The 17650-nt window shown below is 41.1% G+C and overlaps 1 protein-coding gene across 5 annotated transcripts in view; it reads left to right on the top strand.

Annotated features, from left to right (window-relative positions):
* The window catches only part of XIAP (X-linked inhibitor of apoptosis), a 362764-nt gene extending 347021 nt beyond the window's left edge, over positions 1-15743 (top strand). For all 5 annotated transcript variants that reach the window (XM_069211916.1, XM_069211908.1, XM_069211900.1 and 2 more), the window contains one exon: positions 5719-15743. In XM_069211916.1, coding sequence (XP_069068017.1) covers positions 5719-5918 — 200 coding nt within the window. In that variant the 3' untranslated portion in view covers positions 5919-15743. The remainder of the gene's footprint in view (positions 1-5718) is intronic.
* The last annotated feature ends 1907 nt before the right edge of the window (positions 15744-17650 follow it).

Below are 17650 nucleotides of genomic sequence, written 5' to 3'. Positions count from 1 at the left end.
AACCTCCTGACTGAGGTGCTTCAGACTGGGTCTTCATCTTCAGAACCCCTTTTGCCCTGGCACATTCCCTTCCACACACCTGAATAGGAAAATTCAAAAGACTGAATCAGCTTGGGAAGAAAGATTTTTTTTTTTCCATCCAGTCTGGCATTGCGGTCCGTGAACACTGCATGCCTTTTGGGCCATTACACCCATACTTTATGGGACACAGTTGCACAGGTGCTGCCATAGGTCGGAATGAGGCCTGGGCCATTCTCTCAAGCTATTGCTGACGGGAGAGATGCAGCGATGTTCACGTTTCAGTGTGGGAATAGATACGACTGACTCACTAGGTAGGTCGGTTGCATTGATGGTGGCCTTGGGGCGCCACTCTTGGTTGAGGACATTTGACTTTTTCGGGGGATGTCCAAGCCACACTTATGGATATGCCCTTCAAAGGCACCCGTCTCTTCTGAGACAAAGCAGACTCTGTACTCAAGCGCTTTAACAAGTCCTGGGCTACAGCCTGGTCCTTGGGTCTCGCAGCTGCCCCTCACCACCCAATCATGTCAAGTAACTTGTTCGTCAAGCATATAGGCTGTGCCCAAATAAATCCACTCCTCACAGCAGTGCCACCAGTGACACCCAGCTTGAGGTTGTTCACTAGTTATGTTTACTATTTAAAGGTACAGTGGGCCAAAAACTCAAGGTGACACAACATAGGTTAAGAGCTCACCACACGTGGTGACACTCGAGTAGTGATAGCATGCACACTTTGGTGGGCATGGATGTTACTAACTTCACTCCTATATTTCTTTCATGCAAATGGCATGTGGTGGTCATTCTTTTGGTTTTTAGCAATGGTTTGACATGTACATGACGTCTGTGCAAAGGCAGAGACATAGGTATGAATTATTTGATTAAAAGGTACTTGGATCTTAAGTCCTGAATAAGCCTATAAATAAAATGGGCCTGAAACACATTGATAGACAACATCTTTGGAGGAGTCAACCAAAAACATTAATGAAATAATTAAATGGATGTATAAAGTGTGTTCATGGCAGGATTAACCACTGTGATTTCATTTAAGGACAACCTCCGCTGTAGATTGTAAACAAAATGATTAGTGCAACCACAGTTTTTTTTTAGCATAGTAAGAAGACAAAACAGTTTTTGTTTAAGTTGTGAATTGGTGTTGGGATTTAGTGGTGATTTTGTCATTTATCTTTTTCTTTTAGCAAGTGCTCCAGGTACTCAATAATGTGAAGTGAGGAACACTACACCAGAATAAAGTGAAAACATTGTTTGATACAAATTAAATTGATGTCCTAGTAGGAAAAAAAATGTTTCACAGTGATAAAAATATTTTGTGATTAATCCCCATTAGATACTATGTTAATGTTTACGGTAACGCCACACCAAGGCACCAACCTCTTTACAGGTTATTCACACACCTTTCATGTATGACGCATACAAAACCATTCACACCGCCAGCCGCAGGCCGCGCACATCATAACACTCATCAGCAAACACCGCCATTCAAGGGCCCATCACTTTCATACGCCCACAGGACTGACACAGCAATCACACCACCTGGCAGCTGATGGAGTGTGTGGACTGGCATTTGACTGCCAGTATGTGTGTACTGACCAACAGCAAGTCACTACACACCCACTGCCAGCCAAATGCATACTCACATGCTGCCAGTCTACACACATCAGCATCTTTTTTTTTTTTTTTTTTTACAAACAAGAAAATACAAACCATTTTGAAGGAGGTTGAAAAACTAACTATGACTACAAACACAACAGCTCTAACTAATCAAACTGCCAACTGTAAAACTGAACAAAAAATCTAAACTGATACAGACCAGTCAGTTCACTTTTACTGTCGCGATTGTTCCCAATACTTGAGTTGTGTGTGGTACGATTTAAAACATGCATAGCACAGGACTAGAAAGACATTTGGGAAGTACATATAACTCTCCTTTCACTTGCCTCCTTCTCGGACACAGACTCTACATCTTTTATATGAAAAGTTTTTTTTTTTTTTTTTTTGTGTGTGTGAGAGAAATGTAATCCGGAAAGTGGCGATACTTTAATCTAGCCACATCCTCCACCACATCAACTCTAGGAACACTTGCCTGCTCATCTACAACAAGGGCGCCTGTTACATACTGCTGAAACTGAACAAAAGTCAACTTTGAATCTGGAGAACAATCCTTGAATACAACAAAAGCATTGAAGGTTACCAAATGGAACAAATGAACAGCCAACTTCTTATAACAAATGTATGACTTATGAACAACACTTTAAGGCACCAACCTTTAATCTACTGTAGCTAAACCACCCATGTGCCTATTGTAGTCTAAAATGCACACAGATTTGCGCACATCAGCAGTCTTACCCCAGTCACAGGTGAAGTACTTTCATCGGGAATGGTTGTCAGCATGTGGACATCTCTCCTGTCTGAAAATGTCACTGATAGAAGTTCATCAGTATGCAACGCACTGTACTGTTTCCTCTGAAATTTTTACATAAAAGCTCTTTAGAATAACCATTATGGTTAGGGCGGATTGTGTAACATGCAGCAGTGTCCACTTTGAACAATTGCACACCAGTGTAGAAGTTATCTACATATAAATAGTGACCTTTGTTAAAAAAGTCCTCTATGAAGTTCCCATACATTTTCTTCACTGACTCCTAAAGTGGACAGACAACTGGGGGGCTGGAGGGGTTTGGAGGTAGGTGGGGCTAGGGGTTTGTCAATAGAACAATCCCTACCAGTGTGCACCCTGAAATTACAGACCTATCCAATCCTGCTCTGACAGCATATACATCTTAATTCTCTTTGCTAGGGATGTTGCCCTGTTGCTAGGGATGTTGTGCCTGAAAACCAGACGGCCCTTGAACTGAACAAAAGACTCATCCATAGCTATTTCTTTCCTTGGAACATAGATCTCTGAAAAAGATCTACAAAATGATTAAGGACAGGTCGAATCTTGAAGAGAGGGTCACAATCAGAGTGATCTTGCAACAATGCTGAAGTATTATAAACAAAATGCAGCATCCATATCTGAAGCAAAAACTGACCACGACTAATGGTTGTAGGAAATTTAGCTGTTGCTATCAAGTGATTAGGAAACCAATATGAAGACAGCTATGGCTTCCTTACCAATCTGATCAAAAAAGTTAAACCCAAGAACTTATTCAACCCATCCAGATTTGTAGGAGTCCACTGGCTAGCTCTAGAGAGGGACTTACATCTGGTGCTGTTGTCCCTCTACAGTCTCATCCAAAAATACATTGTCCATAAACAACTGAAAGATATTTATAGGCAAAACATTTTCAGTATTAACTCCACACCCTGTAACACTACTAAAGGCAGGCAACACAGACTGCACCATGTTTGGGGCAACCCAGAGATCAGCACTTCCAAAGGGAAGCCTTTCAGCTCCAGGTGCAATCCAGATTCCTCTTGCTGCACTATTGGCATATCAGTGTCCTCTTCTAAAAGAGGCATTTCCTTCTCGATGATAGTGGCTTCATCATCGGATGATTCCTCTCAGATAAATAATTCACTGCCAGAATTTTGGACTTCGTCCTCCGCCTCAGATACAGAGTCGCTCTCAGAACCGTGGTCAGAGGAAGATTTGAAAAGCAAACCAACAATCTACTGCACTGTAATTCTGTGGCTAGCCATAACCCTTAGTAATAGACATACCACAACAAATAAGTCAACAATAACCAAGACTGTGTAAAATAATAAACACACTGTAGCTTTATCAAAGAAAAAGTAAAACTACTGGCATATAGTAATCGTGAAGGAAACGTCAACCAGTACAAAGCTCACAGAGAGATATATATACTCAAAAACAATACCACTGAAAAACGATACCACTCACTTGCCAGAGACGGCAAGACTGAGGCACAACTGCACCTACTCTGCACAGACATAGCAAGCACCAAAGAAGTCCCACTGGAAAGAAAAAAAAAAACATTTACACATATCACAAGGCATTATAGAACGTGCAGAAATCAATACGTGACTTTGAAAGACAGTCACACAAAAAACTAAAGGTGCAAACATTAGTTAGTACAGCAGTCACAAAAAATTATACAAACAGGCCAGGGATACACATTAGATGAATGTTTGCAAAATGAGTTGCTTACCAGCCACAACTCCAGAATTACAGATATGCCAAAGCTGCTCCCCCGAACAGGATTCACAACAATGGCAAAGGAAAGGATTGGCTCTACCATTTAAAAAAAAAAAAAAAAAAGAAAAAGAAAGAAAAAGAAATTTTGTACACAAGTAAAAATCATAAAATTTCAAAAGGCACTTATATTACCCCAAAAGGAGGCGTGACAAAGGCAAAAAAGACACCACCAGATGGAAGCAAACCTTAACCGGGAAGGAGATCCACCACCACCTTATTCCCAGGTGACTCAAGTGTTACCACCCACCCAAAAGCGTTAATAATTGCCATTCTGCCTTTGGGAGTCTGAAGCACTTCCGCTGCTACCCCGAATGGAGTCATGGGCGAGGAGTTGGGTTGGGAGCCAGGATGGCCTGGAGACGTCCTTGGGACCCAAGGGTTAAAATAGTTTTGGCGTGCCCATCAGCTGCAGTTTGCTACTTGACCATTCCTTCCTTTTTAATACACTTTTGCATACATCTTTTAAATTTACCACTCCAAGATTGATTTTCACCATCTTGGAATGGTAAGTAAAAAAAAAAAAAAAAAATGAAATAAATAACTAATGCTTCATGATGTGTGCATGCATCATCATGCAGAAATTGTAATAGCATCACTTATTGGTGTGAATACCTGATGACACAATCACACCTATTCATCATTGTGGGTTTTTTGTAAGTAGCTCATGCTCATCAGCATGGGCAATACATGGTTTTGTTGTTGTTTTAGTTTTTTTAGGATGGGGTTGCTTTTTGCCGATGCTCAATGCCATCAGCACAGCGAATGAGCCTGTAATGGCAAAGCCAAAAGGTAAGACCAGTTGCCAGTGCTTCATTTATTTTAATTGTGAATGTCATAAGCAAGAGGCGGGGCACATCTGATTTTTTCATATCTCGGTCAATTTGTTATGTCCATATAAGAGCAGGAATCTAATATGAACAGGGCACTTTGATGATCCCAGCAGCAGAGTTAGAGCTTCTTTATTTTGCGGTGCTGACCATTACTGATACCAGATGAATGTATTTTTTTCATGGAGAGTCACTGTGATGTCTTGGTGACTGACGCCATGCAGCAGGCAAATTGTGGTAGGTAATTATAATTTTGCGCATATTTCCTCATGTCAAAATTGTTTGCCACATCATGATGTGGTAGTAGAGGATGTTGTATAGTAAAATTTTAAAACTAATGCAACAGAGAATTTTCCAAGTTAGTTCGACACTTCTATCCATGCTTCGTGTGCTCAACATCCAGTTATCCTTTCTAAAACATTCTGTTGCACTGCCTAATTAGTAAAATGCGAAGTCAGCACTAACTCAGTTTGAAGTCACTTTAATTACAATAAACCTTAACTAAACATACTTGTATAATCCGTTTTTGCAAGTTTAGAGGATTTGAAATGTAGAACAGGTGCCCAAGGATTTATGTGCCTTGATTCTGTCTAGAACGATTGTTTGAATTTGAAACTTAACCAGTTAGGGAGAATTATCGCTTTAATCCAACGTTTTAGGTCAAGCTGATGTTTTCTCTATTTATTTTGACAGGAAAAGGGAAAGATATTGAAGAAACCCTAAGACGATTACAGGAGGAGAAGATTTGCAAAGTCTGCATGGACAGAAGTATCTCCGTAGTTTTTATTCCATGTGGTCATCTTGTGACCTGCAATGTGTGCGCAGAAGCAATAAGTAAATGCCCCATATGTTGTACCATCATTCAAAGGAGACAGAAGATTTTCATGTCGTAATCTTTGTAGTAAATCTGTGTATCGCATTGGCAGAAACTGACAAATTGGCAATCCTTTTCAATCTTCATTTTTGCTGATCATTAGACATTTTAAATACTAACTTTTTTTCCTTAGTTATATATCAAAAATCATAAAACACTTAAACTTGCATGTGGATGAACAAACTTACCATCTTGTTATGTTTTATGTCTCATAAAAGTGGCACGAACTAAATAAATAACCTAGTCCATTGTTCCTTTAAAGAGTCCTTTGACAAAAAAAATAATCTGGTAGGACTTTGCATTTTTTTTGCTTTTGCTCACCTCTTGGCAAAATCAAATATTTCCATTAGGTTTTTATAAAACTACAATGAAATATCATTGTTCGAATGCAGGAGTATGTAACATAAGTGCTGTGAAATTTCGATTGGAAGCACAGCAGCATAAAAACAAAGGTGGGCGTCTGCTGTAAACTATTTTTGATTTCAGAGAGAGAGTTTGTGTTGGTGTGTGTGCCCCCAAATGTAGACTGTCATTGAGGCCAATTATGATATGTGCTTGTTTTTGAAAATAAGTAATTCACACCGTAGTCTTGTAAAATAATATAACAATAAAGATACTCAAAATGTTATATAACACGTAATTCCATTACGCGGTGCAGCTTTGTTAAATCTTGCACCTGAAGAAGTTTGTTAGATGTACTCATCAGTGTGTTTGATACCGATTCCATTATCTGTGTTTGTCGGATAAAAAATTGAACCCTAGCGCTATCAGTCCTTTTCAAGTAATTTGCAAGTCCTGCTCTAACCATTGAATCATTGGTTGTCTGGTAAACCAGCTAGTTCATCTAAAATGTGCTCGCTCTTTTTTCTTTTAGTGATTACCTCCTAACAAAGTGCACTTCACCACATAACTTCTATTTTTACAGTGTAAATACAGATAAAAACTATTTTCAGTTGCAAATATTAATATATATGTAGCTGCACTTCCTGTTGTCAGTGCATGAATGTTTCACTTTGACCACCACAAGAACGATTTAAATCAGAGGAGAAATTACAGTTATGCTTAGCAAGTTTCATAGATAAATAACAGTGCTTCTTTTCCGGAGACTGTTCGTGTACCTATGAGAATTTGTATTCAACTCTTTAGGTGTTATAATTCTGTTTGTTTGGTTATGTTTTTCTGTATGCTACAATCTGTTCGTTTAAAATACTGTAGGCACTTTAAAGTTTAGGCATTTCAGAGATAACTTTGGTAGCTCAGCTGTCTCTTCAGTGGTTAAACTGAGAAATGTCTGCTTGTGTAAGTTTATCTGGTGATTTCCTTAAAGAAAATATCAAATCATCATCAAAGATTATGTATTTATTTATCAAAATATATTGTATTGGTTGTGAGAATTTAGTACCGTAGAGATCATGCTCTACTCTATACATTAGAGGCGTTAAAGCAACTGCAAAAAGTAAAATAGACACTGCATTTAGCAGTCAAGAGGCGCATATATTTAAAAAAATAAGTCATAAGGGTTAAGTATTGGAGAGGCCATGTCTCAAGGTTTTGAAATCTGCCTTTCAGGTGCAGATTTTGCAGTTTTAATTGATGCTTGCAGGGCACACTCACATAATTACCATTGCATGGTCCTAATAGAAAGAATCTGTACTAAATGTATCATAAATATTTATATGTGACAGTTAATGCGATATCAAAATATATTGTAAAAGTTTTAGAAGAAATTAGTACTGCAAGTGTCATATTTAAAGTATTAATCCATTGGTGAATTTTCTGATATGCTACGTGTGTGTTTGTGCGTGCTCACATATGGGAGTGCTTCGTTTCTGTGTGAGTGCACATATGTGCATGGTCCTGTGCGAATTAATAAAGGTGGTAAAAATGGGTTAGTTTATTTGTGTTTTATGAGAAATGCCTGGACATAACAATGATTTATAAATGTTTGATCAATATTTAAAATCATTATAATATGACTTTTGAGTTGTGCGTAGTCTGTGTAGTCCTAAAACCTCACAGTACAAAATTGATTATGGCATTTCATTTTATTTAATTTGAGCGTCATTTATGGGAGCTTAAAACCTTGCAACACAAATATTTATAAGTTTTATGGTTATTAGAATATGTCTTGCTTTTCTTAAATAAAATAATACTTTCCTTTGCCAAAAAGAAACTGTCATGCACTCACAGGTGACTAGCTTTCCAGCATTGCATTTATCAGGGTTTTTCTTCCACCAGAAAGAATTACACTTCTTAACCTTAGTCCAGAATGTTGGTTTTATTACCTTGCTTTTCTACAAATTGAGCTAGGCACTGAGGTTAAAACTGCATTCTGAAATGTAGTTGACTGGAGAGAAAAAAATGATACTCTTTATCTGTTCTCCATCTGAGTATTTGTATTTAAAGGATTTGACAGCTATTAAAAGTTTAATAGGACATAATGTGTTCGTGATCGAAGAGGCTAATTGTTTTAATAACTTTGCTATGATTGCAATATACTCACCTCTCATATAATTATGGTATTTGATGGGGAAAGCTATTAGCATAGAGCAAAAACAAAAAAACATGTGTTGCAATCTATTTTTATAACCTAAGTGCTGCAATAATTTGTAGTCCCCAGGTTGACAGCAGTTCACAGATGTCCAGACACTGACTCTCTAAAACGAATTGTTAAATGCAGTGAAAGTACCACAATTGTTGGACACGACTACGTGAATGTAATTTTTGCTGTAGAGGATTTATCACATAAAATGAAGGGCTTTGTAACAAATGCTTATTGTATATTGGGTAATGTTCCTTTAACGCTGTTGCACTAAATCAGTGTGCTAACCTTGGTTTGTCGGGTAAATAATTAAGCAAAATGTTGTCAAATATGCCAAATCTACCTGTTGCAGTCGTTAACGAAGAGAGTGTGTCTCGTTCTTAGAGTAACCATTTGCTAGAGTCCATTCAGTTTTGCAACTTTAGCGGCATGAATACTTTACAACAGTTAGTAAAAACATAACAAGCAGAAAACGTGCTAAGTCAGTTTTGGGAACAGAGTTAACACCTACGATGTTTGTGCTATTCATTGAGGTTGAAAAAGATTTGCCTAGAAAAACGAGGCTTTGTGTTAATTCTGATGGTATATTTTACACATACGAATTTAGTTTTATTGTGGTTAACTGTATTGTTAAATGGCTGTCGTGTTCAATAGGAGTGATCCAAGCTCTGTTCTTTTCTTTTGCGACCCTAAAGGGAGATTGTGGAAGACTACAACGATAGCATCCGACTAGGCAGACCCAGAAGGTACACTTGACTGCCTTCCTAGCATTCCACATGGCTCTTTGGTTTGAAAAGGTAGAAACTGCACATACTGCACACGTATAAATGGGCCTACTTATTTTTGTCCCATTTTCAGTGCAGTTGCTCCCGTGTGTAACATAGGTCTCATCAGTTACTGGCTAAGACCTGTTCTGGCAATTTCACCCACATAAAAAGCAGTTTTTTCCAAGCCTGCTCGAGGTTTCTACTGCAGAATCGATATGTGGAATTGATAAGGCTCTTACTGATGTAGACCAGAATACCTTCAGGTTCCTCGTTGACATGATACATTTTAATTTTCTAAGCCAGACTTGTCAGATTTGTGACCCCTTAATTGTCCTAAAATGTTACCCAAGTGAATCAAAATTGAGCAGGTGCAAACTGCACCACAAGATGTGCAGACTAAATGATTTACTGCTTATTATATATTCTCACAAAATTGAAAGGGGCTCTTATTCCGATAATTTTCCTATGGCAGTGTGGTTGGGGGACATGCTGATGTTCACCCAGCCCCTGCATACCTTGGGCCACCGCTCATCAGAGAGAGGTGGCGTCTCCCCCACCTTCCTTGGTTTCCATCTGAAAATCCTGCACTCAACCAACAGCTCGTTCAGTCATACTCTTCTGGTGTTATCCAGTAGTTGTCCAGTACTGTTTAACTTAGGACAGACCTCAGTTATGTCATCCCATTCCTTTGCTATTCTGCGCTTGCGCAACCCCAGTCTTTCCTCCTTTTTAAATGCACTACCTTCATATTTAGTCCATTTTTGCAGCTCTGTACTCCATTTCCACATATGAGGACAATAACATTTTCCAGCTCATGGAGATCTACGTCTTGCCAGATCAACAAATCTACTAATCCTTACATTTGCTCTAGTGTGTGTGGAAAGTGCCCCAACTGGCACACTAATGTGGTGTTAGGAATTATGCAGGAGGATCATATTCCCATAGTGACGTAGTTCTGAGCAGCACCATGCCGTGTGGAAACAAAAATCAGCACATTCTTCCTGGCAGCTGATGTGTGGTCCATGAAAACTACAGTTAATTGTCCCCAGGTGTGATATAGCCCCTTTGGAGGTCGTAATAATGAATGTGCTTAAACCTAGCAGTTCTGGAAACTTTGGGGGAGTGGGCTAAGACAGTGCTCCAATCTTTCTAGATCTTCATCACACTTATCTCTTAGCCCCAGATATTTTGGCGTGAAAGGTTCCCATTTAATAGAGCTATCCAGTACACTAGGTCTATAATTGGCGGATGTTGCCCCCATTTAGAATCCACATGACTTCTCTGAGTTGACTTTTAATCCAGGTAAGATGTAAAAATGACTGAGATCCTCACTAGCTCCTTTAACATCAGTCTTGTTGCCGCTGAAATGTAACAGCATATTGTCTATGTAGAGTGTGCAATTATTAACCACAGTGCCCTGGTAGGCATGCCCATGGCTAGGTGTCAGCTCCAACACTATTGGAAGAAATACAGAGGCGAGGGGGCATCCCTGCCTTGTGCAATTAGCAGTAGAACACAGCTCAGAGAATACTACCCATCCTAACCTTTGATGTCTGGTTTGTGTATAGTAACTCGGCCCAGGTCAGGAAGCCTTGTCCCAAACTCATGCAAAGCATTGTGACATACAAGAATTCCCACTGCAGAGTCAGATGCATTTTCTGTATCATTTGACAGCACCAGCTCCGTGAGATGTTCTTTCAGTGGGTCATCTAGTACCTGGACCAGTCACTTATTATTGATTGAGGTGCTGCACTTGGGAATAAACCCTCATTGGTCTGTGTGGACAAGCAAGCTCCCTGTCAGAAGGAGTCTGTTAGGCATGCTTTTGCTTGGTATCTTATAATCAACATTTCATATGGCCTGTAAGAGGTAACTTGCATTTTATCTTTGTCTTTTTTAGGAGGGAGACTATAAATACCTCGGACATGGAGGTTGGAAGACATCCAAATGACCTAGTTAATTATATTCCTCTGTATGCTTGGAAGTGTGTGAATCGATGTAAGTCATAAAATTCGCATGCAGGCCATTTGTTCCAAAGAACGTCCCTCACGCCATTTCTTTCACTGCCACCCTTTCTCCCTAAATCTCAATATCTACTCCCAAAAAAGTGATTCTGCTTGTGTAAGCCTTAGCTGCCCAGCAGCCAGTACCTAATACCACAATGCCTGTTTAGTCCCAGTTTACCTGACTGCATACCGCCTTTCATAATACATTTTCAACCCCTCATTTATCTCTGCCTCTGTGTAGACAACTGGACTCAGGTTAAATATTGGAGTGCTTCTCTTGTCCTGATTCACCAGCGATGCAAGAAGGCACCCAGCCTTGTCACTCTCCTCATATGACTGTGAGAGATGGCTCTATATATCCCTCTACATCTTCACTAGAACCATCAAGTCCTCTTTAACTTCTCGGAGGCGAGGCGATCACCACTGCTTTCTCCCCCTACAATTTGTTTCTCAACGGTTGTTAAATATTGTTCTTGTTTCTAGATATCAGCAAGGATTTGATGCTGTGCCACCCTCTTGTTGGCTATGCAGTGCACTCTCACCACTGTTTTAAAAGCCTCCCGATTGGGTAACACCAAAGAAGTCTCAACATTTTCAATAAAATAATTGTGATCATCTCCCCAAGTGTGGTCTTAAAGGGTGCATCATCTGCTAGAAATGTATTGGATTTCCAAGTCGATACAGCCATCCAGGAGATTTCTCAGTACAGAGTTAAAAGCAAGGAGTTGTAATCTGAGATTGTCTTAGTCAAATATCTGATGTGTTTGACCTTGGTATGTAGTTGAGGATTGCACAGGGATTTATCTAAACAAACAGGGAGGTCATATAAGCTAGTATATTATTTGTACTTCCTGGCCTTGGGTTATGTGTTCGCCACCTGTCCACCAGTTCCCAGTGAAACGTCTAATTATTAAATACCTTGGAGCAAAAAAGTATGCTTGAATTTGAGGGCAGGAGTGCGAATCTTCAAGATTGTTGTCTACTATACAGTTAAAATACCCTCTCACCCAAATTATTTGTGAGTAATGTAGCATTGAATTTGTTATCCGGGAAAGGTCCTCTAAAAAGGTGAGTTTATCCACATTTAGTTTGTATATGTTTATCACCGCTACATCTTTACCCTCCAGTCTACCATCCACCATCCCATGGTGGGCCTCTGGCTCAACCACCACATTCAGAGACTGAAAAGGTACCCCCGGTCTTAACCAGATCAGCACACCTCTAACATAGGCCAATTAGGGTGTGTAGTACATCTGGCCCCTAAATCTTCTGTGCAGCTGTAGCCCCTCCTTCTTAGTAAAATGCATCTCCTGGAGAAACGTGATCTGGACCCTTAAGTCTTTTAATATATGACTGCATATTATATTGTTTTGAGGTAGAATTGAGGCATGCATGTTCCAAGTCAGTATCCTAATGCCACTCATGCAGTGTGTGTGTGTGTGTGTGTGTGTGTGTGTGTGTGTGTGTGTGTGTGTAGCCATCTGATGGAATAGTCTCTGTAGGAGAGCTCCCGTCACTCCACACACCCGCCTCCCCTTCACCACCCAGCATTGCTCCTCTACTTCAGGCCAGCCAATGGTTAACTCTGTATGCACATATAACTACTTCAACAACTGCAAACGTCTCCAACTTTTCCCCCTGTTGTCATGTACAGTGCACCCAGTGAATAACAAAGAATGGCGCTAATACACAGTGCTAGGAGGAGAGCTATGCTACAGCAAGCCAACAGTAGCCACCCCACAGTCCAACCAAAACTTGCTGGCAGAGGATATAACAAAAAGGTGCAGCCCTCTGGCTATAAGTGGGCCAGAACCCTTATTTATATAATAATAATATCTGCTTTCTGGGGAGTGATCTGATGCATGATCTTGCTAGTGTTGGATTCAGTTGCACTATCCCCAATGAAGCCAGAGTACTAATTTGACAATGTCCACTAAGTTTTTCTTAGTGCTTCCAAGTGTAGCTGCAACTGCCTGTTCTCCTTCTGCAGCGGCCTATTGCCTTGTAGGGTGCAGGTCTCTGCCATGCCTGTTTCAACATCTCTTCTATATCTTGTGACTGTTCAAGTTCTTCTCAGGTAACTGTGTGCATCGTGCTTGTTCAGCAATGGATCAGTAAAAAAAAAAGAAAAAGCGCACCCTCCCTTTCACTTGAATCCCTAGCCAAGATGGAAACAGCAGGTCATGAAGGCATCATTTAACTGCCAGAAACAATGCGTGCTGCTTTTGCACTAGTGTAGTGAAATCCGGTTATATGGACACCATTGCATTGTCTTATCTTATATGGTAAGGACCAGCCGAGCAAGCCAGGTGCTATATGTAGTCTCAGTCACAAAAATGAAGTAGTCTCAGCACTTTCAGTCATGGTATAGCGCTAGGCTTACATGGCTGTTTAGGGCCTTATCTGCTGTCTCTCCAGCGCATAGAACTTGGACAGACCCTCAGATGCACCCATCTCTTGTAGCCAGTCCTCCAGAAAGGAGATTATGGAGTCTCCCTCAGTCTACTCTGAAAGTCCATATGGATATTATTTAATCAGGCCCACCCTTCTTAATCTTCCTCTTAACTCTGCAATACAGTAGTTATTGCAGACATTTGTGCCATCTTTTTCTTGAGAGGAGCAGTCTCTGGAGCAGTGTCATAAATATCTGTCCCCACCTTCTGCACACAATCTACCATATTTCTGTGATCATTTAGAAGTAAGTTGACGTAATTCACTAGTGTGTTATTTTACTTTCCAGGGCATCCCTGATGGAGCCAGTCGCTGCCAGAATGGCATCCAACTTGTCCATGGACACCTGGGAGTCCTCCATTCAGTACTTACCCAGGTGTAAATTATCCTGCCCCTTGTCTCCAGAAGCTTCAGCCGCCACTTCATTTTGCCTGTGTGTTCTACCCATGGTGTATTTAAGAGCAGCACTATTTGTGGTCTCTGATCCGACTACTAGTACAAGGCAGCCACCAGTGGCTCATCATTGTTGCAGTATTGCCCTTCAACAGAACATCAGTCTCCTGTACCCACCAACCCCCCTACCCCCACCACTCCCCAGTTGAGCCCTTAAACTGTGTGTGCAGCACCCAATCTGTCACTGCCCCTACAATAAGTGACCCACAGTACAATCTGACTGCAGGAGGGGGGTACCGGGGTGAGATCACGGATATCAGTCTCTTGTCTGGATAGCAGACTCTGGTGCAGTTCCACGCCTCCGCTCTGTTGCCACTTGATCAGGCTACGGTCTTAGCCAGATAGTTTATGCTAGTTTGGCTCACAAGGCCATATGCTGCGTTTGAGAGACTGGCCCGGCTGTGTCCACTTTGACCTCTGTCTAAGCAATGTTCAGGCATTGATCACTCTTCTCGCAGCAGGCAGTCACACCAGTTTCCCACTTCCACCGTGGGTAGGATCCACAATCAGGCCTAGTTCCTTGGTCACATAGTCAGGTCAATCCCAGCTTAAACTTTGTAAAGCTGAACAGCAGCTAATAGTGACTTCTCACACGATGAGGCCCCCCTCGAATGAAGCTGCCAGTCCGACAAGGTTCCATTTGGGTGAAATCCCACAGGGTCAAATCGACAAAGTTGAAGAGTCTAGGCCCCATCTGTCGGGCAGGGCAGCTTGCACACCTGCCTTCAGTTCTTTGGGACTGTACTAGCTCCACAGAAATCGGGCCAATACTCCACCTCGTATGGGGGTAGTTACCTCCTTTGCTGCCCATGGACTGTCACTGGATGGGGTGGGGGGGCAAGGTACAGGTGTCTGCTGACCACGGACCTTCCTCCTTCTTGTTGTTCCGGATTTCTACCTTTCAGTACTCAAGGCTGCAATCTTGGCATCCTCAAAGCCCCTGGCTCCATCACTCCCTGCAGTCTTTATAGTGTGGCAGCTCTGCAGAAGCAAAATGGAGCTGCGTGCTCGCCTTAGTCCTTTGGCATCAGGATGTTTAGTGATACTGCACTAGAGGAACCAAGCAGAGATGCTCACTCCATCATGGCGCCAAGCTCCAGCAACCCACCTTCTAATCGTAATTGAGTGCATTTCTTGACTTATTTTTCAAGGCGTTCAAGTACTTATGTGTGCTGTTAAAGTACATTGATTGCATTATTGAGGAGGCTGCCTTTGATGTGGTCCCATACTTTAAAAAAAAATTGTAGTGCATTACTGAGGATTTTTTTCTGTGATTTGTTCAGTCAACTTTCTGAAGGTCATGTAGTATGCCAACTAGAAATTATAAAGTTGGCCATGTAGTTTTTCGTTTGGATCACAACCCAGAGAAGTGGGTGGGAGTTTTTAGATTTTAAGTAGATGTAATATTCTTAAGAACCAGACACACTCAAATGGTTAGTGCTGCAGCTATGAGGTATCCTTCTGTATGAGGGATGACTGGTTTATAGACCAAACCATTATACAGATTTTTAATTGTAAGCTGCTATTGTATGGATAGAATGTAAACAATTGGGGCAGGAATAGTCTTGTTATATATATGTGTGTGTGTGCAACCTATTAAATAAATATATTTTATGTACTGAAAATTTGTTTGTCCTGTATTTTTTTGGTCTTCTAATAATCAGGTAATGTTAAATGCTTGTAAACGTGAACAAATATATTAGTAAATCAAGAGCAGATATGTAACTGATGTGTTAATATAACCTGCCACACAAAATAAAGTAGAAATTCTTACTTTTCTGTAAAGAGCTTTGAGAGCACAACTTCAGCTGTAATATGAATTTGATTTGACAGCAAGGTCTGAAATGTGATCCATATGAGGTTCTGTGTGTATCTCCCACTGAAGCCTTCAGATTTGGTACCAGAAGCTCCAAGATGGACAAAGGATATCGTAAGCAACAAGGTTGCTTTGCCACTGAAGTAACCTGCTAAAGCCCTCCAGCAGGGTAAGACTGAATACTTTACTCAAAGGGCTCCACAAAGCTGTATACCTTCACCATGAGGTACATACAGATGAAGCTGTGGCAAATAGTTACAAGAAAAATCAACCTCGAAGTCTTGCAAGTCAAGGATGCACACTTCTGGATTACCATCAGCACATTCTCTTGGTTCTCTAAAGGTGTGGCATCAAAAACTCCCCAAAATTTAAGGATACAGACACAGTTAACTCCTGGTCTCTGCTACAGACCCTACGTCATCAGGGCAGGCAAGTTTCTAGTCACTAATGCTCTTTTGAGCTAGGTTTGTCACAGTGTCCAGTCTCGGCTTAGCCCCTCAACCTTTTCAGTCCTTGTAGAAGCAATAGGAGGCAAACTACTTGACCTTTATAGTGCCATCAGGAATCCTGCAGTGTTGCTGGAACAATTCAGTTAGGGTCCTATTTTTATTGAGTTTTTAACCCATGTCCAGAAATGTTCTAAGGTGGTGGTGGTGAGGTGCCATTCTTGCTGTATGCCCTAGACAGTGATTGGAGAATCCCCTATAACCAATCTTCACAACTTTTCCCTGGAAAACCCCCTTCGTCTTGTGGCACTTCATTTCAAAACACTGCAAACCATTGCACACTCCTCATTCAGAGCATGCCTTTCCTTTAAGACACACCCCTAGTGAAATAAAGTAACCTCACATCTCCTGGTTTTCCCCCTTGCTGGGTTTACAGACAGGATTGGCTCTGGGATGGTTTCCCCATCTGGGATCTACATGTCATAGGAAGTCCTGTGTGTTGTCATCCTTTCCTGTCCCCTCCAAAGTTATGTGTTCTTGCTAAGTGGTCTCTGTTGTCATCTCTTCATCCTTATTGCTCAGAGTGGTTGCTTCATTGTTCTACAGGAGGCTAGTTATTGACACCATATTTGGGATGGCTTTATATTGTGGAGTCTACCAAGCAAACTGGTTCACACCAGTTTGCTCTCAAACAGCAAAAAAGTAGTTCTTAAAAGTTGCTCATCCACTACATGTATCAAAAAACACTTTCACCATTGAAATACATGTTAATAACATAGAACGTTCAAATATTTTTCTACCACTTTCACACTCTAATTTTAGAATTTTGATTTCTGGTTGATACTTACAACCACAGATTCCTCGCCGTTTGAATATCTTCCAGGTGCCAAATCAAATCATGTTTATAAAGCTCAGCTACTCATCCGTAAGGGTCTAATGGTGCTGAGGGGGTTTGTCCTCTGATCTTCAGTTGAAGAGCGAGGTTTTAAGGTCCTTCCTGAACTGATGCAGTGATGGTGACTGCCTAATGTACAAGGGTATGGGTGTTCCAGGTCTTTGCCTCGAGGAAGGCAAAGGATCTTCCACCAGCCGAGGTCTTCCATATGCTGTGGCTAGTGCTTGTTGAGCGGAGCGGAGAGGCCTGGTGGGGGAGTAGAAGGTGATGCAGTGGTTGAGGTAGGCGGGGTCGTAGGTCGTGAAGGGCCTTGAATGCGTGTAGGAGGAGTTTGAAGTGAATCCTTTTCTCGATAGGAAGCCAGTGGAGGTTTCT

This window comes from Pleurodeles waltl, chromosome 2_1 (genome assembly GCF_031143425.1).
Source record: "Pleurodeles waltl isolate 20211129_DDA chromosome 2_1, aPleWal1.hap1.20221129, whole genome shotgun sequence".
NCBI classification, from domain to species: Eukaryota; Metazoa; Chordata; class Amphibia; order Caudata; family Salamandridae; genus Pleurodeles; species Pleurodeles waltl.
Note: the sequence above shows the minus strand (reverse complement) of the source record. Positions and strands in the feature narration are given on the sequence as shown.